This window comes from Puma concolor, chromosome C1, assembly GCF_028749965.1.
Source record: "Puma concolor isolate L17-30 chromosome C1, mPumCon1.1.hap2, whole genome shotgun sequence".
Classification (NCBI taxonomy): domain Eukaryota; kingdom Metazoa; phylum Chordata; class Mammalia; order Carnivora; family Felidae; genus Puma; species Puma concolor.
The window spans coordinates 167,927,878-167,953,560 of NC_141674.1; the positions used below are offsets into that span (position 1 = coordinate 167,927,878).

At 39.7% G+C, this 25,683-nt stretch overlaps 1 protein-coding gene across 50 annotated transcripts in view; it reads right to left on the reverse strand.

Moving 5' to 3' along the window:
• Positions 1-25,255, reverse strand: part of TTN (titin) — a 277,493-nt gene extending 252,238 nt beyond the window's left edge. For 42 of the 50 annotated variants that reach the window (XM_086719048.1, XM_086719025.1, XM_086719011.1 and 39 more), the window contains exons 1-20: positions 25,034-25,255; positions 22,495-22,598; positions 20,093-20,296; positions 18,352-18,639; positions 17,793-17,878; positions 17,453-17,697; positions 12,640-12,967; positions 12,133-12,285; positions 11,318-11,458; positions 10,131-10,262; positions 8,607-8,744; positions 7,846-7,983; positions 7,219-7,356; positions 6,089-6,247; positions 3,590-3,883; positions 3,363-3,485; positions 1,635-1,916; positions 1,309-1,374; positions 350-608; positions 70-133 (exon numbers count right to left, since the gene is read on the reverse strand). In XM_086719048.1, the coding sequence (XP_086575174.1) occupies positions 70-133; positions 350-608; positions 1,309-1,374; positions 1,635-1,916; positions 3,363-3,485; positions 3,590-3,883; positions 6,089-6,247; positions 7,219-7,356; positions 7,846-7,983; positions 8,607-8,744; positions 10,131-10,262; positions 11,318-11,458; positions 12,133-12,285; positions 12,640-12,967; positions 17,453-17,697; positions 17,793-17,878; positions 18,352-18,639; positions 20,093-20,296; positions 22,495-22,585 (3,329 nt within the window). In that variant the 5' untranslated portion in view covers positions 22,586-22,598; positions 25,034-25,255. The remainder of the gene's footprint in view (positions 1-69; positions 134-349; positions 609-1,308; positions 1,375-1,634; positions 1,917-3,362; positions 3,486-3,589; positions 3,884-6,088; positions 6,248-7,218; positions 7,357-7,845; positions 7,984-8,606; positions 8,745-10,130; positions 10,263-11,317; positions 11,459-12,132; positions 12,286-12,639; positions 12,968-17,452; positions 17,698-17,792; positions 17,879-18,351; positions 18,640-20,092; positions 20,297-22,494; positions 22,599-25,033) is intronic. The other 8 variants (XM_086719012.1, XM_025933758.2, XM_086719047.1 and 5 more) reach the window with 7 other exon arrangements.
• Between the last annotated feature and the right edge of the window lie 428 nt (positions 25,256-25,683).

Below are 25,683 nucleotides of genomic sequence, written 5' to 3' on the forward strand. Positions count from 1 at the left end.
CGTCTGGGCTGTAATTTGCCAATACCAAATCAAAACCATCCTAGAACAAAAGCAGAAGAATGTTTTTACCGTTTCTCTTCCGTGGTAAATTTCTCAGCCACGGTGGTTGTTTCCTTTTCAAACTCTTCTGATGCTGGAAGAAGACAGAAGTCTCTAATTTAAGTCGGGCATTTAGTCTGTTTTGTTAGTGACCTCTGGCTAGCATGACAGTTAAGGTGACCCCTTAATCTAGCCCCAGTTCCCACAGAGGACACCATTATAGGGTGTGCAGAAACTGTATTGTGGAAAGAAGTGTCAGCTGAGAGTAAAATGGCAGGTACAGACGGGTGGTGGGAGTGTGGCCACAAACCTTGCACAGCTAGATAGCAGGATGTGCTGACGGTCCCAGCCTCATTCACAGCGCTGCAAGTAAATCGCCCGCTGTCTTCCGCAAAGGCTTCTCGGATCATAAGACGAGCGATTCCACTCTGGAAGGTTATCTGGAAATCAATGGAACTTTCTATTTGGTAGTCTTCCCTGTACCATGTCACTTTTGGGGATGGGTATCCAGAGATGTGGCACTCCAAGGTGACGGATTCACCTTCTATAACAGTCACATTTTTTAAGCCCTGAGGAGAGAAGAAAAAGGAAATACTGATAACATGTACATATTCATTAATCATCTCTGTAAGTTATAACAAGTGTCAGGGTTTGCACATTCTAATGGCCCTAATGTTTTCAAAGGTCAAGACTGTAGAAATATTAGTAAAGAGACTCCCCTGAAAAGTTATTTCCTAACTTGAAATACATGTAAGGTGTTTCCAAGTTCATAAGGCAGAACTATATTAACACCATTTAATGGGACAACTCCGTACCCTCTGTCATTCTCACATATTTAAATCCCAACGGGACGTAAAGGCTCAGTGGCAAATGCTGACCCTTCACCAAGCTTTCCATGTTATCTCCAACTGGAAGTACTCTATTCTTCCTCTGTTGGGGTGCTTATCACCGTCTAGATTTTGCCTATTTATGTACATTTTCCTTAATAGTAAGGCTAAAAATTCAAAGAGGGCTGGATTAGTCGTCACATCTCCATAACGCTCCCAGTAATCCCTTAGACCCAATAGAAGCTCAATAAGCCTACAGACTACGTGACCGATCGTTGTCCCACAGAATTCCCCCTTTTCTTGCCAAATAGTGTGCCATCTTAAAATTAGCATTTGTGAACTCACTAATGCCGTTTTCCAGTTGAAGAAACTGATCTTTGCATACATGAAAATATCTGACCAGATATGTGTATGGTCCAACACAATCAATTTCATCACTCACCGAGACCAAAGTTGGTGGAGTAACAGGGATTTCAACAGGTGCAGGTACTCTTGCTGTTTCTGTTACCTACAAATTTTACAAAGGACGTTACAAAAATGCCCATGGCATAAGGGGCAATCTCATCAACTCTTAACCCATGCAAAATTATAAAAATAATTTGAGGAAAAAGAACTCTGACCCACACCAGACTCAATAAAATTAAGTTGGAGCACAGTAAAGGAAAGGTAGGATGCCTGGCTGAGTACTACTGTAGCACAAACTGGCCGTGTGCCCGACCCTGCTCAAGAGGAATGGGTCAAGAGAAAGTGTGTGATCCAGTGACTGACCTTGGCTTCACGCTCATGCAGTACTTTGAAGCGCTCTTCATGGACTGCGCCACCAGTGATGCTCACCCCTACCTCCTTTTTCACTTCGACACCAGCTTGACTCTTGTAAGTGTCTGGCGTGTCGGCGAAAGGGAACTGCGGAGAGGGGGTGGGTTCTGCTCTCACTCTCGCCTCGGCAGGCTTCACAGTGGGTGCCTTCACCGACTTGGTGATCTTCTGAGCAGAAGACGTGGCTGACAACTCTTTCTGTAATGTGGCGATAGCGCTACCGGCTATCGATGCCTAAATGCAAAGGGAACAATCTGTGTCACGGTTCAGAAGTACGTGGCTACTATCACTCATTCTGTGGTGGGTAGGAGTCTATGTTCTATATGGTCTGTCTTTCAATGCTCTCATTCTCACTTTTACAGTTAATGGGAAGTCACTTAGGGATGAGCTGGTTATAAAGCTCATTGTCATTCCTGCCAGTTTATAAAATACATTTGGAAATATTTTTCTTGGGGCGCCTGGGTGGCTCAGTTGGTTAAGCATCCGACTTCGGCTCAGGTCATGATCTCGCGGTTAGTGAGTTTGAGCCCCGTTTTGGGCTCTGTGCTGACAGCTCAGAGCTTGGATCCTGCTTCAGATTCTGTGTCTCCCTCTCTCTCTCTGCCCCTCCCCCACCCCCCTCATACTCTCTCTCTCAAAAATAAAATAAACAGTAAAAAAATGGAAAATATTTTTCTTAGAGAGTTGTATTTAGAGCTCCTTATTTTATTCTCTCATCATAAAGGGACAATGGAGCTTCTAAAGTTCAGTGATGAATTTTCACTTAACCATCCTGAAAATACTACAGTGGGAAATTCAGAATCAGGAAATTATTAAAATATTTGGTAAATTCCTAAGAACTACTTGACAATAGTTTAAAATTGTAAAGTTTCAGCTTCAGATCTGTGTGGAAGGTAAAAACAGAGACATTACAAAAATATTTGAAAGGCTATCTCACTCTTTTTATTCTGTCACTGTCTATGGTCATCTGATTTCAATAGTGATTTGGGGCTATTCCAAATATAGGTATTAAACAGACTTTAAAATGCTGTGAAGGCACATAAGATTTGCATTCTACATCTTAGATGTGCATAAGAGGAACAGAGACTAATATTAAGGGTTATTATGTGCTGTCAACTTGCTACCATTTTTGCATGCATTAACTTGCCCCCGATGACAGAACTAATAGGAGCAGAGCTAGGACATGAATCCAAGACTGTGTGATTGATTCCACAATCCACCCCCACTACCACACAATCCTACCTCTCTCCATCTTGTTATGTTATGTATGTGGACATATGATTTCTCAGTGACTGTTATATTGAATATAGGATTTCTCAATGTCTGATTTTTATATTGATACACATTCACAGCTAAGTTACTGTGAAATGTTTCACAGCATAAGGAAAATGAAACTGTACAATGCGCCATCTTTTACAAAATGTGAAACCGAGAGAAGCCTGTACAGATTTGTGTCTTCTCAGAGGTATGGGATAACCACCTCGGCTACTTTGTGCTCACCCTGCTCGGCAAGTTTCAGAAGCCAAACTCCAGGGGCTTGAGAGTCTCTTATGAACGCAAACAGACATCACCAGCAAGAGGCCCACACTGGCCTCCACCAAAGATACTGTACATCGCACATTAGGTACGTACGGCACCTCTGAGCCAGACATTTCTTTGGCATGCTCTTTAACTTCTTACCTCATATCCGTGTTCCGTCTTAGGAACAGAAATTTTTGAAACAGTAAAGTGAGGGCTTGCTGTGCGGGGGCGTTTATCCACATGGACTAATCTTTCAGTTGTTAGATCTGTAGTTTTCTTGATCTGCATTGAAATGAGACTCAGTGACACCACTGTCCACCAGACGACCACAGCAGTTAAAATTGCTTTCCCATAAATAGGGTAAAAATCTAGGGGTACAGACTCACCTGTGATGAAATGTGCATTCCCATTTGATCAGTAGTTGTGATATGAGTCTCAGAAGGAGCTTGGATCACTCTAGGCTTGACTGCTTTAGGGACAACGTGGGGTTCCGAGGCTGGACGCTGGGGACGCTCAGCAACCTTTTTGGCGGAAATGTGCTCCTTATAGCCATACTCCAAAGTGGTCTGCTGAGCGTACGATTCTTTAGGACGCTCAGGCTCCCTGGGCTCTCTGACACGGGCCTGGTCCACCGCAGCAACAACCGTTGCTACAGCTTCCGCCTTTTTCCCAACGTCCACCTGGAGACAAGGTTTCCGGAATTAATACACAGTAACACCAAGTCAAGCTGGGACATGTTCTCCAAGGATGGTCATTAGGAACAGACAAATGCCTAAAGGTGTGGTAGGCAGATGGCACCTGTGTTATATGGCTGTTAATGTATCCAGAAATGTAACTCGCAGATGCATTTAGGAACTTATTTCATTGATTATTATAATGTAATGGACATCTAGTTAGATACACTGTATATACACCTGTTTAATTAGACAAGACATTAAATCACACAGACACCACATGGGACAACACAGTATGGATACAAAATAGTAAGGAGATTTTGAGTTTTTCTAGGATTTTGTCTGAGGCAGTTAATTAGCACTTGGGAAATCAGAATTTGGGGGATGGTTATCTTCATTGATTATTTTTATTAGCCTGTCAATCATTTAGTCTAGTGTTGTTGCAAAGACAGTAATGATAAAAATACACTCAAAACCATCATAGACCCATCCAGAAAAATCAGTTGCTACAGAGTTGTATGATTGCGTGCAAATCTGAGATAATATGAAAGCTCATGGAACATAGGGAGCATATTAATTTTCTTATGATTCCCTAGGGATAAGAATTTTTAATCTATTAGGAAATATCTTTCTTAAAAAACACAAGTGAAGAGACTGTGATTAAAATGAAAGTGTTAATCATATTTGGATTCAAGAGAACCACCTTTTGCAGTAAAGTTCAATTTGCTTTGGTTATGACTGGGAGATAAGTGCAGAAAAAACCAGAAATGTTGTTTTCTCATTTCCATGAATCTGATTAACATAAATGAAAACAGTCTGCAGAGGTGTTTCTCTTTTAAAGAAAGAAAACTAGCTGATATGCCTTACAAATTAGGAGTCTATGCAATGCTTGGAAATAGCAAATCCTAAAAATCACATCGCTGTGTCCATCACTGCTCTTTAAAAGTAATGCTGGAATAGTTTATTAATGTCCATTTTTCTTTTCTGCTGCCGTGAAAAGAATCCAGATCACAGCTGAAATGTTCTTCAAGGATGCTACCTGTGTATCTGTTAAAATTGTTCTCTCAATCATTTAAGATAGAAATGAGGGTTTTTTTTTTTCTGAGATGAAATTGGGCCTTTAGCGATCAAGGGCTTCATTCAGTGCCTCCTTCCAGTAAGCCACAAACACCCTCATCTGCCTTGAAGGATTGCAAACGCCATTTTCACTTTACCATTGCATCTTAGAAGAAGCTGTAAAATATACGTGAGGCTTAGGTGTGTTTTCATCTGGCCTTCTTTTTTAAAACATAGGCCATTAGTTGATTTTAATTTTATAGATGCTTCAAAATGTTATCTGTCTCTGACAGATAACAGAAATATATTTAACATCTATCATGTATATTTAATGTAGACTAAAGATTCAAATGAGATATAATGTAAATGTAATAATTCTATAAAGTGGTATCTTAAGTATATATACACTTTCAATGTATATGAAGTCTGATATGCCATTCTACATATGTGTGTGTACACACATTTAAGATAGATCACTTTGTAAAGTGACGTTTATATTATATCTCATTTGAATCTTTCAACCAGTCTATGAGGTAATCAGGTTGAGTTTTAGTTTTATTTTAACAATGAGAAAACTCAGGCTCAAAGAAATGATCATTTGCCGACCAAAATGTACAAATATGCAAATCTTGTTCTGAATTTAAAACTTATGCAAAAAAAAAAAAAAAAAAAAGAATCTTGATTATGGGTAGGATATTTCAAATTGGGGGAGCATCTATGTATTTTTCCCTGAGTTAATGCATATCAAGTCCATATACAGCTATTGTTTCATAGACAACCACAGGCGTGTTTACTTTGGTTCAATTTACTTGTCCTCTACACTGGTACCACTTTTACTTCTTAGTGGACTCTAATCTCTCTCATATTTTTGGAACCTAGATCAGCAGGAAGAAGAACTGGAGTAGGAGACCCCAATTCAGACCAGTTAAACACTGAGAACTAATTTAGGCAAAGCAAAGCAGAGTGTTACCTAATCTGGCTCTTCATATCTAGAAATGCTAACTGTTGCACTGGAGGAACTGGACAGGGTCTAATCAGCTCTAATGTTTATTGACCACTTCAGCGATTAAATGAAACACTAGGAACACAACGACTCATGCTGGATGAAAAGTTATGGGTGCTGGTGATAAAATGGGATGAAGCAATGCTTTTCACCTCCACAGCATCAGTTTTCATCTCCTCATGAAAAAGATGGATTTGTTCTTGCTTAATAGCAAATCCTTCTCTAGTCCTTGGCAGTGTGGCTGGTTCAGTAGATTTTGCAGTGGTAACTACTACTTTGGGTACAGATATTTTCTCAGCTTCCATTCTTAGCTAATTTTTAACAACAAAAATAAGACAGTCAAATTTATGTGATTCAGAACAAACAAAAATTTAAATACAATCTCTCATGAAGTATGTTACGTATTAGAATCTCCGTTACCAATGAGATTTCTGAAAGGCTGATATGCCAGTCAATATCCTACTTGGTTAAGTGTTTGGAAAGTTGACCTTCACTCATGCCTTAGGAGAAAACCCAAAAATGTAGAGACAGAAAACAACACTGAGAGAAATATAGACAGGACTCAGCCATGACACTAAAGAAATTGAGTTGCTCATTTCCAAATACTATATTGACAACAAGGAATAAAATTAGGTAAATAGCTTATTTGGGGTAAATGACAGAATCATAGGAAGTTGGTTAATTCATGGAGATTCATAACTACAAATAAATGCTACAAATAAAGTTTTTCATGGCTAATGTGCATTCTAGTTGGAGGATTCCTTCTCTAGACTTGATACTGCATCTTGTCAGCATTAGCAGTAGTATGGCGGGCTTTATAATTTTCTCATCTGGTATTTACAGAAAGAAAAAAGATAACCTTTCACCTGAAAAAACTGATGGGTGATTTCCTGAAATAAGTCCATACTTTACGAAGTAATATATTGAATTCACGACCCCTCAAACCACACATATTCATGACAGTAAGTAAGATTCATCACTTACTCCTACTTTTTTAATATTCACAGGATATCTTAAAATCAGCCTGCATGCAATTTTAATCAACTTCCAGAGAACTTATAGATGTTAATAATAAAAAACATGGAAAATAATAGTGAGGAGATCAGTGGGATAGGAATATGTAGTAATATTAACAATAATAATTTGGTTTTTTAGTTTCCAATTGTTTAATCATCTAAACAATGAATTCGGTTAATAGTGTCTCATACAGAAGAAATTCTTGAGATTGGGTATTAATGTATTATCAAAGAGGGGACTTCACACTTGGAATAGAAAGCGTCACCTTTCCATGAGTAACTTGGATTTGTTCTTGTCTACTGGCCACTCCTTCTCTAGTTCTCAGTATTGTTTCTTGTTCGTGGGCTTTACCAGTAGCAACTGCTATTGTAGATAAGGCAGTTTTCTCAGCTTCCTTTCTCATCTGATTATTACAGTAAAATCAAAGTGTCAATTGCACAGGGCTTTAGACACACACATGGTATGACCCTTCCCCCCCTCCTAGTGGGGATGCAAGATGAAGTTATTCGGGGTTAACTACACAAAAGAAGTTACTTGACAATGTTTGCATATATGGACTGGGAGTCACAAAACTTAGAAATGTTAAATAAAAAAACCCACAAAAATATCTCCATTTGATTCTATATATTGCTTTTTAAGAATCAGGCTAAAAATGCTAACTTTCATGCAAAGAATAATGGTGGAATAAAATGAGTTATCAATGTTACAGATGGATGAAAATCAAATGTACAGATAAAATTAATGGTAAGCAGTCACACATTTACCATTTTGCTTTTAGTCTGGGATTCAGAAAGGAAAATACAGACTACCAATTCATAGAACATCGTAGTTAATGGTTTACTAGAAATTAGTTTAAAGATAAATTTTTCCCATCTCAAATATCTGTATTCACCTTTTCCTGAGTTATTTGAACTTGCTCTCTTTTGGTAGTGATGCCTTCTCTAGTTCTTGAAACTACATCTTGTTCTTTGATTTTGGGTGTGGCAACTATGACTTTAGGCACCACTGTTTTCCTAGTTTCTTTCATTATCTGGTCATATGATAAAAAGAAAGGTGAGAAAATGGTCATTAAATTTCATACAGACTCTAATAAAAGAACCTGAAGTCAAAACTGAGAAAGGAAGCAAATGTCTTCCTGTTCCCGGACATTTTCATCATGCTTAAACACATAATGTGAGTTACTTTGATCTTCCTTACTGTTTTATTACATAACAATATCAAAATGAGTGCAGTCTAAAAGAAAAACTTGTGATCAGCAACAAAAGAATAAAGGATGCATTTCTCTTTCCCACATTTGTCTTACTATAATCCACGAGAAATTCCATTAGAGTCAAAAGCAACACATACTTTTACATTTTATCAATTGACTTGAAAACTGGAATCTACGGCAATAGGAAGATATTAAAGTGAACTATCATATCATATCATATCATGTTAGTAACAACCCCAAGAAAGTTTGAAAGTTAGGAATGAAAAGTGGCAGTGAAAGCTGGAGAGGTGGCAAAGGGTTTGTGACGGATTCTGAGGGAGTTTTCTATTTGAGCTATAAACAGAGGGGGTGAAAAAGTGATGATTAGGACCCATGATGACAATGGAGGCAGCCTGCACATGAAGTGATGAAGAGTGAATTTCACACCAGCAGGAAGTCATCACCTTTTCATGAGTCATGTGCATTTGATCATGTTGTGTGGCAACTTCTTCTTGAGCTCCCAGGATTGTTTCTAGTTTTGTGGACTCTGCAGTGGCAACTACCACCATGGATGCGGCAGCTGTCACAGCTTTCTGTTTTATCTGATTTTCAGAGTAAAATAAGGGTTTGAGTTTCAACAGGCACAAAAGAAATGGCAAGATACCCTCGCAACATCAGAAGAATACAAAATGTTTAGCGCTGAGAAAGAATCACATTTCCATTTTAAGAGCCAACACTTAATGGTTTAAAACACAGACTTTTGTTTTCCTGAAAAATAGTCTATAGGCTTCTTTTCTGCCCACCTGCTCCTTAGCAGATTGTCCTAGAAACTGAAAAGTTCTCATCTCTGAGACATGTTGACACTCTAGGACACCCAATGAGTGGCCACGAGCAAATGGCTGGAAAACTATGGTCAGGCTGAACTTGCCAGTAAGTGGCATCGCAATGGCAACAGGCATTGCTATGCTCTTGATTGTGCCAAGTAGAGTTCTTGGGCATTCAAAGTCTCTCACTCACTATAAGGGGATGGAAATTCATTCAATAGCCTCTGGCCAGCCTCCAAAGTGTATAATGTTCTCAGCTAGACCTTTGTAAAAAGTAGCTCTGGGATCAGCAAAGAACTTGAGATCAAGATAGGTGAGTGCAGGCACCCTCCTGAACATGAAAGAATTGAAAATAGATGCTTCTTTCCTGACACGTTAAGGTTTGATGTCACATGTGGGAGAAATGTGGACTTTAGTGACACAGGCTGTTCTCACGTGGCTGTATGGCACAAAAGCAGCAAACGCTTTAAAGCATTTTCTTGAAGAAGTACCAGTCAACCCTGATGTCCAACATTTCCTCACTCTCCCTTGATATTTACATGGGAGTGTTCGTGGCTGGTGTGTGTGTGTGTACACAACATGTCTTACAACCTAAGCGACTGAGGGCTCAGGCTATGCATTAAAAAACTGTACTGGGGGTAACTTGATTGGGGTGATATCTATCTTACGCTTAAATATGCGCCAGAGGGATGCCTGGGTGACTTGGTTGGTTAAGCATCAGACTTTGGCTCAAGTCATAATCTCATGGTTTGTGAATTTGAGCCCCGCATCCGCATCAGGTTTGCTGCTGTCAGCACGGAGCCTGCTTTAGATCTTCTGTCCCCTTCTCTCTCTGTCCCTCCCCATTTGAACTCTCTCTCTCTCTCTCTCAAAAAATAAACATTTCAAATAAGTAAATAAATAGTTATGCCCTAGAAATGTCATAGATGTACCCCCAAACTGTTCTAATAGACAATCTCCCCAAAATGGATCAATTGAGTGAAAAACTGCAATGAAAACAGAATTTCCATCATGAAAGAGTTTCCGTACTAGACAGAGAAACAACAAAAAGAAATACACACACAGGACTCCTCCATTTAGAGTTTCTGGTCATAGGGCACAGGCAGCTGGCTAGAATGCATTATTTGTCCATGAATTACAATGTAATGACAAAACTGGACTTACTGTTTCTTGAGTTACTTGTTTTTGTTCTTGCTTTGTAGTAATTTGTCCAGTTACTCTAGTTTCTTGTTCTTTGGCTTTGGTTGTAGAAATTACTACTTTTGGTACAAACGCTTTTTCAGTTTCTTTTCTTATCTGAAATCAATGATCAGAACAAACACTTATTGTCTCCTGATCTCGAATGGAAGTGACATAATGTTTATTAAATAGAACAAAATAGAAATTTGAAGAAAGGGGTAAAATCTTCTTTTTCTGGACCAATCACTAAATACATTATCTCATTTGCCTTAATAGGACCACACTCCTTCTCTGCCTCAACCATAATTTATGCTGCTCAGGGGAAAAAAGGTTGACTTCAACACCATTATCTGAATTGGAGAATTGTCTTCTTTGAAAAGACTTTCAATTTTTACTAATGGATATATGGCAATACTATTCTATGCCACTTCTGTCATCTAAAGGTTGATCTTAAAGAATAGGATATTAGAATGAAAGGCCTTAGAATTTGTCCGACCCTTTTATTTTATATATGAGAAATCAAGTATGGACAATTTATAATCTGCATTCATATGTTATTTTTGCTTTGAAAACTTTCTTAATTATGATGGTTTGGAATATAGCAAGACTTACTTTTCTAAAACTGAGACATTACAGGGAGAAAGTTTTACACATATCTCGGGCAAGATGTTTTCCAAATCCTTAACCTTCCAAAGGAGGCTGTTTGGATCTGGATGCCTAAGGTATGTGTGTGGGAGCGGGGAAGCAGTTTTCCCCTTTTGCCTCTTTGCCATTCTCAGACATTATCCCTGACGTTCAGGATCTCAGGGTTTAAAGGAGACGTGAAAGTTCATCTTCACAAGGTGCCCAGGTGGCTCAGCTGATTAAGTGTCTGACTCTTGATTTCAGCTTGGGTCATGAGCTCACAGTTTGTGAGTTCCAGCCCTGCATAGGGCTCTGTGCTGACAATGTGGAACCTGCTTGATGTTCTCTCTCTCTCTCTCTCTCTCTCTCTCTCTCTCTCTCTCTCTCTCTCTCTCTGCCCTTCCCTACTCATGCTGTCTCTCTCTTTCTCAAAATAAATGAATAAATAAGCTTTAAAGGAAAAAAAAAGTCATCTTCTCAAACCACCCAGCTGGCTCCACTGGCCGAAAGCCTTACCAATTGTTTTTTTAAAAAAAATGTATTTTCACCTGTTCATGAGTTACGTGCACCTGCTCTTGTTTTGTCGTAATTACTTCTCTGGTTCTTGATTTTAATTCTTGCTCCTTGGCTTTATCGGCAGCCACTACTACCTTAGTTACAGCAGTCTTCTTCTCTGCCTCCTTTTTAATCTGAGTTTCAGAAGAGAAAGGAAGGAAATAGTTTCATGCACCTTGTATAAAAGCTTACCATAATAAATCAGGATAAAGACATAAACGTCACACAAGAGAGGATAAGGAGGAAAGCTAGAGTGATTTTAAACTATATCAAAAAAAATCTATTCAAATAGGAGGTGGGAAATTATCCTCGATTTATAACACTTTTCAGCCATGAATCACATGTCACATTTGAGGTAAGTAAAAGCAAAGGTCTCTTGGGGAGGCTTAGAGAAAGGTAATGTTTGCCCTGCAATAGTGGTTTCTGTGCCTGGCTCTGCAGCTGAACTCTGGATTGACGGGTCTAGAACTAGAGAAATGAATGCGCACACCTCTTTGTTTGGCTGACTTTTTGGGCCACGCTTTGCCTGTCTTGACCCAGGACCACTTTGATACTTTGAATTCCTTCTCTGGCCTCCTGTACTAACTCTCTGATGGCTAACTCCTGTGTGTTTTCCTGCCGGACATGGACCAGGTACATCAGGTAACTTCTCTCTTGAACACCCTGGGTATCTCAGGCCATCCGTTGCTCAGAGTGTCCTAGAAACCCGGGCCACATTGGGCTCAGGGCTGTCCTCAAAATGACTAGAGCACTGGTTTGCCATGGGATCGCTGCATGCAAAGCTCGTTCTGGCTGGCCACATGCATACCTGTTCTTGAGCAGGTTGGATGTGCGTGGCAGTCGTGGTTGTCCTCTGAGCAGTCTGCTCTACAGCGCTGATGACTGGTTCTCTCACTCTGGCCATATCAACAGCAGCAACGACGGTCGCAACAGCTGCACTTTTGTCAGTTTCTTGTTTCACCTGGATTGGAAATGACCAAGTCCCTTTTTAAAATGACACGCCCAGCAGCAAATACAAGAGTGCAATGGAAATGAGCTGCTCTAGTAAAGCATTCACGGGACAAGCATTTGTCATTGCCAAGAGATATAGGGCGTGTACCGTTAAACCCCGTATTTTATAAAAACCTGACAGATTAGAGCCTTCATCCCCATTAAAAATGATTTCACAAAGCACGAGCCAGATTTGGTCTTCAGTTTCTGTTATGTTCCCACGTGCATATGCATTTCCCCTCCAACCTCCAGAGACGGGGCTTCGTAGCAGGGTTGTGGCTGGAGAAAGCAGCTGTGAAAGGAAACAGGACAGCTCTGACAGTACCTCTGCAGCACCAGTAGCCACAGCCCCGGCCGCGAACGCAGCACTGGCCGACACGCCGGCAGCAGCTCCCGCTCCTCCGCTGATGGTCACTTGCTCCTGGATCCCGTATCTCCCTTCCCATCTCTCTTCTGTTCTGATCTGGGTGGCGCTCGTCACCGTGGTTTCTCTCATCTCAGCCTCGGACGAAGCCACATAGCCCTCTTGCTTCCAAGGGGGAGGCACTTCGGGGCCTGTGGCCATGCTGGGTGTTGGAGTCTTCCGCATGAGTAATGGAGACTTAACAGATCGGATGGGAGACGTGGAGATCCTCCCGGCCGGAGACACGGACCTGAAAACCCAACGGCAGAGGTCAAGAATGCCAAGACGGAGAACTCCTCCTCGGGTCATCAGATTTGAATAATGGAAGGAAAATCTGGAAGTGTTTAAGGCAGAGTTTAAAAACCTGTGCTTCAATAACCGATTCAGAGGCTAACAATGTACTTGATTGAAAGTAATGTGTTTTAAATCTCAGTAAGCCTTAATCTTATCTTCTGTAACTCTGTAAGAGAATCAGACTGAATTCTAAGCTAAAGAATTCTGTGCCCTGCCCCACCTTCTCACCATTTAAAAAAAGTCACTGCAGCAGGAGGTCTTGAAAGACAGCCAAAGAAAGGACATGGTGAATATGGTAATCATAGCTCTCAATTTCTTTGCACTCTGAATTCTGGTGAGTGAGGGCATGTCAGACAGGTGTTGAACAAAGAAAGGTGTCTGTAATCAAAATGCTTGTGCAATTAATTCTAGGCTAAATACGTTGCACCTTTTTTCCTGTCCTGCTGATTTCTCATGGCTTTCACATGCCCACAGACTCTGTGAAGCTCCAGGCCAGGAGGAAGCATTCTTGGTACTCGGCTTTACAGAGCTTTTTAGGGTGTAGGCTGTGCAATGCACTTTGAAAACTGCCATTCTGGTCAAAACGTGTTGTGAACTGCTCTTCTTAATTTTCTCTGTGTTTACCTTCAGGTTCATTTTGTTGGACTCTGGACTTCTTTTAACATCCATGTAGCTACTGTGGTAACTGGCCCTTTTGAAATCCAAGGATCCCACTGCGTTGTTGTTGTTATTATTATTATTATTATTATTAAATTGATAAAGTGCTTCTTCCAAAATAGTTTTCATTGTTTTTTTTTTTTGTGTGTGTGTATATCCAAAGTGCAATAGCATCATTTGAAGAATCTAGGTGTAAATCCTGGCATTTACGGCCAAAAAAGACAGTCCCTGGTCTTCAGCAGTAATTCTAGGGGTTGACCAATTATTTTAAGATAGTTTTCATAATTTAATTCTTGATCAATTCTTAATTTTTCCCTCTAGGTGGCAGCATTGCCTTATCATTGAATTATAATTACTGCCCATAGAAAAATGTTTAGAAACGCTCTCTGGCATTAAATGAAATGACTATTCTAATTAAGGTTGAAGATACAGCTGATATCTGCTCTAAATTACAGAGTAACTTAATAGTACACTAAAATATTAAACAGTTTCATGAAGAAATGTTTAGTCATTTTCTTGAGGAAGGGTTTTTCTTGGTGAAAATCAATTTACATTTTATAAATGAAATTGTAATCAACTAAAGGGAAACCCAGGGGGACATGTCCCTATTTTAAAAGTGACTGCCTTAGAAATATAACAAAGACCAGTTTAGAATAATGTAGGGTCTACACCAACTGATGAAAAGCAAAGTGACCTGTACTTCCAAGTTTCAACCTGTGCCTTACTCTTGCTGTTCACCATAAAGTGGGCTTATTTCAAAAAGAGTTAAAGACATGATTAGCAAGACTTGAGTGATTAGCAGCAGGCTGCAGGTAAGCCCATAACTGTGGAAAATCAATGTAATTTGTGTCATTATAGGAAAGTGCTTATTTTTGCTCTTACAATAAAAAGTCATCACCTGGTCACAGCTAGATACGTGTACCTTATTCAACAAAATATGTTTGCCTTACTCTACGACAAAAATCAAGATTAAACCATTAGGCATTTTAGGAAGGAGTCTATCTTGGATAACCATTATTTGCTCCACAAATTGCTATTTTTATTTCTTATTTGAAAGCAAATTTCAGGGACCAAGTAATGGGGATTGTTATTAATGAACTGCCAGAACTGCTAAGACAGTCAAAACGCTCCATGGAATCAGGAAAGCTCTGTAATTTTCAATGACCCTTAGGCTTGGATTAAAAATATAGTGAGGTTGTTATCTCCCCCAGATATTCACATTTGGCCTGTCTTGTGATTTCATGGTGTGCAAACTCAGAGCTAGCCTGAGACAGAACACTTTATTTATTTGATAGCCAGACATGTTTTTAAAACTCAGCTTTTTGTTCAAGGCTTCATATTAGTGTTTGTCAGAACCATTAATTTTCAAAGTGGCCAATATAATAAAATTTGGAAAATATCTAGCATTTTTCATATATTTGTTGGACATGTACATTGTCTCCTGTGTGAAATGCTTGCCTTCTGTTCATTTTTTCCCATTTGTGTTGCTTATTTATTTCCTTTAAAAATAAATTTGTGGGGAGGGTGCCTGGGTGGCTCAGTCAGTTAAGGGTCCAACTTTGGCTGAGGTCATGACCTCACCGTTCATGGGTTCCAGCGTCGAGTCCGCACTGTCAGTGTGGAGCCTGCTGGGGATTCTCTCCCTCTTTCTCTGCCCCTCCCCCACTCACACTTTCTCTCAAAATAAATAAACTTAAAAAAATAATTTGTGGAAGCTCTTTAATGCATTTGGTACTTAGTCATTTGTCGTATTGCAAACATGCCCCCCCCAGATCTACTGCTTGCATTTTGCTTCTATATGGGGTCTTATCGAGCATCAACATATATAGTTGTTTAAGTTATGCACTGTTTCTGGCTTGTACCATTCATATTGTAGCTATAGTATATTTGATACAATACTTTTTTGGCAGAGGCAATGAAATATCTTGAGGAAGAGGCACTTCTAAAATATTTTCGCAAATGCACTGCTTGGCTTAGCAATGACCTTACTTTTGCCATACATACCTTTTTATTTTTGTGTAATTGAATCTCTAAATCTATTTTTAAAAGCTCTCCCCTACAAATGTTTCCCCAAATTCTCTCATTTTTTTTAGTTTTTATTTTTTAATTTAGCTTTTTAGTCAGGCTGAGATTTATTTTGTACATGGTTTGAGGTAGAGATTAATATTTGTTTTCTTCCAAATGGATGGCTAATCAGGCCAGCACTCTTTTTTTTTTTAATTTTTTTTTTTAACATTTATTTATTTTTGAGACAGAGAGAGACAGAGCATGAACGGGGGAGGGTCAGAGAGAGAGGGAGACACAGAATCCGAAGCAGGCTCCAGGCTCTGAGCCATCAGCCCAGAGCCCGACGTGGGGCTCTAACTCACGGACCGCGAGATCGTGACCTGAGCTGAAGTCGGACGCTTAACCAACTGCGCCACCTAGGCGCCCCAGGCCAGCACTCTTTATCAAGTAAAATACCCTTTCCCCCACTGACCTGAAAAGTCAGTTTGATTAAAAATGGAATTTCCAGATACTTGAATCTATTTCTAGATCTTTTGTTTTGCTTCCCTAATATGTTTTCTATTCACCTACCAATACCATACTGTTTTGATTTCAGTAACTCAAATAAGTTTGAAAATTTTTAGGTCAGCTATCTAGCTATTTTCCTTGGCAGGGGAGTTTTCTCTACATTAAAAAAAGTAATAGGGGTGTCTAGGTGGCTCAGTTGGTTAAGTGCCCAACTCAGTTTTGGCTCAGGTCATGATCTTACGGTTGGTGAGTTTGAGCTCTGTGCTGACAGCATGGAGCCTGCTTGGGATTCTCTTTCTCTCTCTCTCTCTGTCTCTCTCTCTCTGCCCCTCCCCTGCTCATGCTCTGTCTCTCTCAAAATAAATAAATAAATATGAAAAAAAATTTTAAATCATATAAATTGGCTAAGAACACTCTTCTAATTCACTCCAAACTGTGTACATTTTTCTGATCATCATATTAAAAACTTCAGGTTAAGCCAAGTTCCAAAGTTTCAAATTTGTCATGGATAATTTACACTTGATTATATAATTTCTGAGCCCTGATGATACATGCTCACTTTCTAAAATACCTCCATATTAACTAAGCATAGAAACCCATTTTATTTTCCACATAAAATGACATAAACATATGCACAATATTTAGAAGGCTTTACTTATTACCAGAGCATAAGAACATTTGTATAATTATTTTCTATTTACAAGGAACCTTTAATTATCTCACTGGATCTTCACAACACACCTTGAGATCTTTCTTGTCGTGATTTTCTTTAATTTATAAATGGTATGACTAAGACCTTAGGCAAATTATTTAATTTCTTTGGCTCCACTCAACTTGCCTAACTATAAAATTAGGAATGATAATTCGTAGAGGTTGCTATGACTATTTAATGAGATAATATGTATAGAATGCCAACCAAATGTCTGATTGAGAGAAAGCGGTCAATATATAGTAGTGACTATGTCAGGTTGATTGAACATCGGGCTTCCAACCCTAAATTCTGTGCTCTTTTTATTTTGCTGCTTTCTCTTGGCCCCTAATGCAGATATTTGTTAAATGGAATACAAATAGGAATTCAGAAATGGGGTTTATAAAGTCTCCCAATTTACCTGTGGACAGTGAGGATTTGTGAAAATCATATTCAGCACCTTTCGGCTTACCTCCTTTATCACGTGCTACGTTTTTTATTGCTTCCTTCTATTTCTCTTCTTGCTGGATGAAACCTAATTCAAAAATGCATAGAGACTTGCTCTCCTTTGAAAGGCTTTACCTGACAGGAGACGGGGTTGGTGCCCGCACATGTCTGACCGGGGAAGGAGAGTGTCTGATGGGCGATGGGGACTGCTGTCGAGCCAGCTGTGCTTTGGCAGCAATGGAGGGTGGTGTGGGAGACCTTGACTTTGGCTTAGGAGGGATCCTGGGAGGTGTTTTATGTGGCAGCTGTTGCCCAGCGGCACCATCTATGACCATCTCAACTGTTGCAATTGATCTGGCATCAAAGTGGGCTTCAATCTTCTGTAAAAGAAGAAAACAAAGCCCACGTTGAGGAGGAATAGTTGGTGAAGCCACAATCTGAAATCGGTTTGAAAACCGATAGTATAGAAAAGTACCTTTTCAATTCGGGTCTGTCTTGTTTCTGAAATCTGAGCAGTCGAAACAATTGTCTTTGTCTTTTTAGCGGGTACTACTTCTTCACCTGTCAGAAGGGAAAGACAGGTGTTTAGCAGGGCGACCCATTCTAAAGAGATTATGTTAATTCTGTCTATGAAGTCAGTAACATTTTCTAGGTATCTTGATGGAGAAAAATGCATAAGGTTTTGGATTTTGCGTTAATATATACATCAGGTTTTAAAATACAATATGTTCATTATTAGGTAAGAATTCACTTAGAACCGTATTTTTTCACATCCATTATTGGTCAACAATTTGAAAACACAGATGACTCAGCTGAGAGACTTTCTAGCTTCTAATGGGCTTAGTAAACACAGATTGCTTCAATGATTATGAGCTCCTGCTTGGAATCTCAGAGACTTTTCACCCGTGTTGAAAAGCCTGTTTTTCTGCTCTCAGGATCCCCAAAGCCTTCGAGGGGAGCCAGGACGGCCTCTGGCTCCACTTCCTCCTAGATCAGCACTCTCTCCTCCCTGTTACTCAGTCTGCAGCACGCACCTTGAACCAGTAATTCGGCAGTGGAAGTAGCTCTTCCAACGCTATTGGTGGCATTTACTGAATAGGTCCCGGAGTCTTCGGGGTACGCTTCTGCAATCAGTAAGCTGTAGAGGTCGCCTTCTTGTGAAATTTGAAAATCAAGGGAGCTCTGGATTTCGGCTCCGTCCCGGTAGAACTTCACCACAGGTGTAGGGATTCCGGTCACTCTCACTTGGAGTCGCACTTGGCTTCCTTGTCTCACGGTCATGCTCTGCAGTCGTTGAACAAAGTTGGGTGGTGCTGTCTCTGCTGCAGGGGGAAGGGAGGAAAGTCAGCACTGCAAGCCAGGGTGCTCCCAATAGGTTATTTTTAAACGATCACAGCTCCGTTTCCAAAATGAGGCGATGACTCTCTGAACCAAACAACCTTGACTGTCCTTGAGCCCAGCTCATGCATATGACAGCGAAAAAGGAGCCAGAAGATGGCAGAAGGCAATCCCACAACCATATTTTATTGTATTCGCTTTGTTTAGTTTGGCAGTTCTAGGCCACCACAATTTTTTTTTTTAAAAAGCCTAGATGTCATTATAACATTTTTAGAGAATATTTTGGACACATCTTCTCAACCTCACATCTAGCACTATATTAACATGTTAAAATAATTTCTGTATATTTCAGTAAGTTGCATTAAAATGAATCCCAATGGCTGTGATAAGTGTACCCGTGACTTATAGAATCATTAAATTTTAATTTAATGTTAAAAATCCTAAATTATCTCCAAATTGATTAGTATTCAAATAACCCAAATATTTACTTGCATTTAAAATGTTAATCTAAATAGTGACATGATTTAATGTTAGTTAGGCTACAGAAAGGGGATTATTTGGTTAATTACACCGAAAGAAACTTTTAGGAATGTGAAGAGAGAATGGGATTAATTTTGACATGTATTTGAGTAATAAACAACCTGTCACCCTGTGAATTTTCCATTTCTGAATTTTCTGGATAAATGTTAAAGTTCACACGCGATGTTCTTGATACACCTTGTGTTTAGATCAGTAACAGTCCTATACTTGAACATGCCGGCAGTATAGTTTATTGGATAATCATATATAACGTTCCATAGCTGGTTATGCAGGTATTGTTTCTGGCGTGTAAAGTAAGGCGATGTTTCATGTATTAATGTCTTACCAGGAAGTAAAGGATGAAGGAAAATGACAGAGGCCATGAAGAATAGTAGTAACTTTTCCGAGGTAACTGCGTCATGCATTTGCCTTTTTCTGTGTAATGTCTACCGTGTACTATTATTAGAAATGGAAAGTAAGTGAAGCATTATTGAACTTTATAGTCGAGAGCAGTTTTCTTAAATGGGTGGTCTGTGAAGACTTGCCTCAGTATCATCTAGGAGCTTGTTAAAGCGTAAATTCTTGGTGATGTACCTGTTTCCTTAGTAGGCTTATAAACAAGGCTTTAAGCTTTTCCGCTTGCTCAGAAACATGGTTTTTAATATTTCCTTAATATATTCTTGAGTGTTTAACATGTGTATAGAGGAAATGTTCTCAGCCACTTTTGTGCTGTCTTTTGAGAGGAAAATTGAATTTTACACGGCAAACAACTTTGCTATCAATTGAGCCTCCTGGGCCCCTCTCTAGATTTTAGCCACATCTACTTGTCCCTCAGTAGCTCTTCCTGGACCTCCTTTCCCGTGTGCTGGAGAGGCCCTGGGGGCAGAGCAGAGGACAGATGCGTCCCCTCCAGCCTACCTGTCACGAGAAGCTCAGCAGTACTAGTCGCTTGTCCAGATCCATTGGTGGCTCTCAGGGAGTATCTTCCACTGTTGGCTTTAGTCACGGCGGGGATCGTCAGTCTAGCGCGGCCATCGCTAAAGGAGATCTGCACGCCGGGCAGAGTGGAAGTGGAAATTGCCTGGCCATCCCTAAACCAGCTCACCTCAGGAACTGGGAAACCTGGAGCACAAATACAATTCATCTTTATGTTGGAATGGGGCTCTGCAATGTCCTCTGCTCTGTGCTGCTGTGTTCCCCATCTTGTCCTAATGGTATGAGCTCCCCAGAGTGTAAGGCCATTTAATGATGAGGAAAACCTGACAGCCACACGATGAAAGGGTCAACTTGCAGACAACGAGGAGGTCTGTGGGTTCATGTAGAGGTCAATACCTTCATTTAATAGGGAAGGAGACTGAGACCAAAAGAGGCTCAGTGATTTTTCCAAGGTCCCTCGGCCAGCAGTGGCACATGGACTATTAGAATCTCCAGCTCCTGCCCCCCTGTCCCAGGTTCTCCCTGATGCAATTTAATGGATGGCATTAAAATCATGCAAGGGATTTATAGAAGTGCAGAGCCAAGGAAACTTTGAAATAAAAAGTGACTGTTGTCCTCTTCAAAAACAAAGAGCAAAAGCAGCAAAGGGTCCGAAAGCACTGCCTAGCAAGCTCGAGAGGTCAAGCCCGTCCGTGTCCGCCCTCTGTGGTTGCAGGGACACTGTCTCCTTGAACTCTCCTGCCTTTCAAATGTGTAATCAGCAAAAAACGCCAAAGTGCAGAGAGAGGCGGGTTCTCATATAAATGACACAAAGCCAAAACTAGTCTTACAGAACAACATGTATACTTGGAGTTGCAGGTAGAGAAGGCAAATTCTCTTCAATTGTCACAAATTGTGGAGCTAAGAACCACGTGTACGTGGTTTGATATTTTAAGGATAGTAACATTCTGTACATTCAGAAGGCATGAGGCAAATTCAGAGCATGGTTTATTTTATTTTATATTAAACTGTGAGGTGGAGAAAATCAAGAGAACATTTGTTTCATTGTCCTTACATGAACCCATCTCCCACCATGACCAAGGGAATAGTTCATTTGCCTAATTCATGAATATCAAGTATCTTCAGTGCTGTTTTCCTGAGAATTTATTAGCACGGAGTGTGAAGGAATAAGAGGCTATGGGGAAGCAAGATCCCACTAACTTCATAAACAGGCAAAACTCCCACTGAAGCCAATTGTGTTCAGCTCAGTTCAAAAGTTACTGAGCGTTACAAGGTAAATAAATGTATTATTGTAAAGTCAGAGTTTATCATGCGTGATGAGAAGAATGGAGTTGGTCTCTATATGCATACACAATGGAAAATGAAGAATGACTATAGGATATTTGTGCAGTGTAAAGGTCTTATCCAGTTAGGAAGAAGATTGCTACATAAAATAGAAAAAATGAAAGGTAGAAGAAAGGAAAAGGAAATCTTATTTTATATCTTTATTATAAGCAAAAAAATATAAAAAGAGGATAGTGCACCATGGAGATGCATCAAGCTTGATTTTTAATCAATCCATATAATTTTATAGGACCAGTTACGATACTGCAGACAATACTGATTAAATAATTTTGAAATTATTTACAATGTAGTTTGTAGATTACCCTAATTTTTTTTCAGAAGACAGTAAGTCCCAGAAATCATGCATTTTTTGGAACCACCTCTAATATGAGTTATGAAGAAGAAAAAGGGGGGGGGAACCAGAAGAACTTTCTTTTAAATAAAATTCTAAAGTCAATGTTTATTTCTCTTTAATATATAGACCAGGGTGGCATATACTATTTTTTGTTGTCATTTCCAAAAGATTGGAAAACCTTTTAATTCACTAGAATCACTTAATAAAGATTGAATATACAAGAATAAAATAATTAGGAGTTAGTGCAAAACTGAAAGTTTTCTGCTTCTTATAAAGTCCAATGTATTGTTATTTCCCATTGTCTGGCACAGAGCAGTCAGCCCCAGGCTACTTGCCCCACAGCTCCATGGCTGGCCCCCTACTGGGCTTCAGTTCTTGGCTTTCAGTCTGGCTCTGCAGCTGAACCCAAATATAGAATGACCAAATTTGGTTGTACTTAGCTGCTGGATTCTGACAGCAATTTTAATCCAATGCTAATTATTTTGCTCTGTGGAATTATAAATATGAATAAAACATTTTTAAGCCATTATATTGTCAGATTTTGTTCAGTACTCTGTGAACGGTATACCCTTATAATGGCCCTCCATACAGTTGGACCAATTTTACAAAGTGGAAACATGGCTTAAACTTGGTGTCAGGTCATACAGCCAAGTTAAGGTACTGGGGAGAAGATGGACAAAAGGAAAGTGTGAAGGCGTGAGCTTACCACTAACGTGAGCCTCAAAGGTTGCGGTACTACCCTCCAGTACCACAACGCTTTGTAACGGCTGCTTAAACGTCGGTGCTTGAGTGGTCATCTTTTTAGGCACTCTGAAAAGGAACAGAAAATAAGTTAGAATGTCACAGCTAAGGGCCACTCTGGAGCTACTTTGTAATGGCAGAGACACACATTTTCTTTTTTTTTTTTTTAATTTTTTTTTTCAACGTTTATTTATTTTTGGGACAGAGAGAGACAGAGCATGAACGGGGGAGGGGCAGAGAGAGAGGGAGACACAGAATCGGAAACAGGCTCCAGGCTCTGAGCCATCAGCCCAGAGCCCGACGCGGGGCTCGAACTCACGGACGGCGAGATCGTGACCTGGCTGAAGTCGGACGCTTAACCGACTACGCCACCCAGGCGCCCCTGGAGACACACGTTTTCAAAGAGATTGCTCGTTAGGTCGTCTGTGGGCCTAGAGTGATGGGTAGGCCTTCTCCTTTGTGGCTTGAATTTGAACATGGGCCCCTGTCTGAATTGACCAAAAGCTAACAGAGTAAGAAGTCTAAAGAGAAATGGAAAAAAATTCAGGAGAGCAGAGCAAGGAGTGCCCTCTAGTGGTCAAAGAGGGAAATTCAGTCTTACCAAACGTGGGACACCAAGGTGAGAGAAAGAGGGAAAGTTGGAATTTGTGGGGGTAGAGAAGAACAATAAAAGATGTGTGGAAAGAATAGAATGAATCTGTGCATCAGTTCAATGGTTGAGAGACAATAATTAAAAAAAATTCCTTCCTCCCAATATCTTTTACTCACTATATCTCCATTTATAAAGTTGACATAGTTTCAGGCAGTATTACTTCAGGAAATCTTGGTGACTACTTAAAATAGTCACCAACACTAAAAATTTGAACTTTGCAATTCTTTCCTTACTTGGAAAGTTCTGGAAAGTCTTGTTAACTATGCAAACCTTTCACAGACAGCATATAGTGCAGTCTATTTCTAATATTTCTTCACAGTGTAACTGCTCAATAAATGTTGCTACTGCTGAACTGCATAGGAACATTTAAACTCATGTGAGCAGGCCAACTTTTATACAGATCTGAAAGAAAAATACTGACTTGAGTACTTAATAAGGAACAAGGTACAAACCTGAAAAATGGAATGCTGATGTGAAGTGCAAACGAAGTTAAAAGCCCCATGCTTTCTTAACACGAATATTCAAAACCAAAGAAATGAATATGAAATTTGCAGCTAGGTCCTTTTTTAGTGGGAGAAAGTATTTTGTCCATCAGTTCCAGAGATATTGTGAAGAATTTTCTGATGCATAAATACCTTATATTCAATTGTCAGTTACTTCATTCCCGATTTTCACAAAATTCCCTGTTCACTACAACTTTATGGAAAAATAATTTTTCTAGAAAATTCTGTACCTTACTGTAACTTTTTATTCTTTAGTTAAAAGAAAATGAAACCAGAATTCTGAGCCAATAAAATTTACACTTGGAAAATTCAAATAATATCCCAAAGTTTTTGTGGATCTTTTGCCAAGAACTCCATATGGCATATTACATTGAGGACAAATAACTTTTTGTGTCTAACTTCCTCTGTTTACAACCTAGTGCATCTTCTAAAAATAGCTGTATTCTTTGACACCATTTATGTATTATATACCAATGTATTTACAGGCATTTATAATTAGTAATCTAAATCCAGAAAGATGGGAAGTCAAAATGTATTTAGATATTAAGTCTTTAAAATACTATTTCTTACCCTCAACACCAACATTTAGCTCATATCATATAACTTGCTTACGAACTAAATTAAAATGCATAATGTGATCCTGAGTCTTTTCTGAAACTATGATATAGCTTTCCCCCCAAATTTCTAAATATATTACAATTATCTTATCTAAATTGGCCTTTTATTCCTATTGGATAGGTAACTTTTGTTGTTTTAGCACTTGCTCTTGAAAGGCCTTTGTGTAATTGGGGCTGAAGGTATGCATCTAAAATGTCATGATCCCAAAATAAACTCTCCAGTGTTGACTGACAGCAGGCAAGTGTTTTGTCACTGTCCCGCAACTGATACCTCAGCAGTTGATTCCCTTAAAAAGTCATCAGGGTGTAGCTGATGCCACATGCATTTTATCAGAGCTATTCTTGGTGTGTCTCACTTTATCACTGAGTAATATAACCTTGAACACTCTCAACAGACAAAGAGTCTATAACAGAAACAAACATTTCTATCACCATTTCTGACCTCAACTTTAACACTTTTAGAGTAGTAGGTGGATCTAAACAATTTGAATCATCGACTGTGCTGATATGCTACAGCGTTGAACTTTTTAAAGAAAATGGATTCAAATAATTGAAATTCAAATTCAAATAATTCAAATAACAGATCGGTAACAGCGACAAGTAGACAAACACTTCTGCGTCGGAACGTCTCATACATTAGAACAAAAATTCGAATTGGGAACTAGAAATCAAGAAGGAAGGGACTCTACTGTTAAAAAAAAAAGAAGAAAAAAAAGTAAAGATGCTGCTCACCTGATTTCTCAAGAGTGCCCAAAAAGGGTGGGACTAAGCCCAAGGTTGCTTCTGAAACGACGTCCTATCTAGAGTTGGTTTTCTTGACCATCTCCGACATGAATCGGTGAGCCTCTAAACTTAAAAACAAAACTACACAGTCAAGACTGTGCAGTTTTGTTTTTCTATGCAATCCCTACACCCGAGGCGAGGCTGGGAATGCACGACTGCTCAAGAGCCAGGGCTGGGCTCTGCCCTTTTATTTACCAGATCTGCTGACAGCCCCACATCCCTAGGGCAGGCCCCTGGGTGATTGGCTGTCTTAGGAAAGCATGATGGGAGAGGGACCTATTTGGTGGTGTCACGGACCACCTGTTCTTCTGATTGGCAGTGCTAAATTTAGCATCTCAAAAGAGGCTTTACCAAGGAAATAGAAGTGTATTTAAAGAATAACTATTGAGGCTGAGAGAAGAGCATTTGTTAACATCTGCAAACACTGATTTGAGACTTTGTGGCAATAGCAGGCATTTGTGGGCAGTTATATAAAATAGCCTTTTACCTGACGGGCCTGCTCTTGTGAGTCAGGCCCCGCTCCTCTTCCCTTCCCCCACACAACCAACCAAATGTACCTGTCAATCAAGACAGCAGATGAGGGAATCTATCTCATGCAT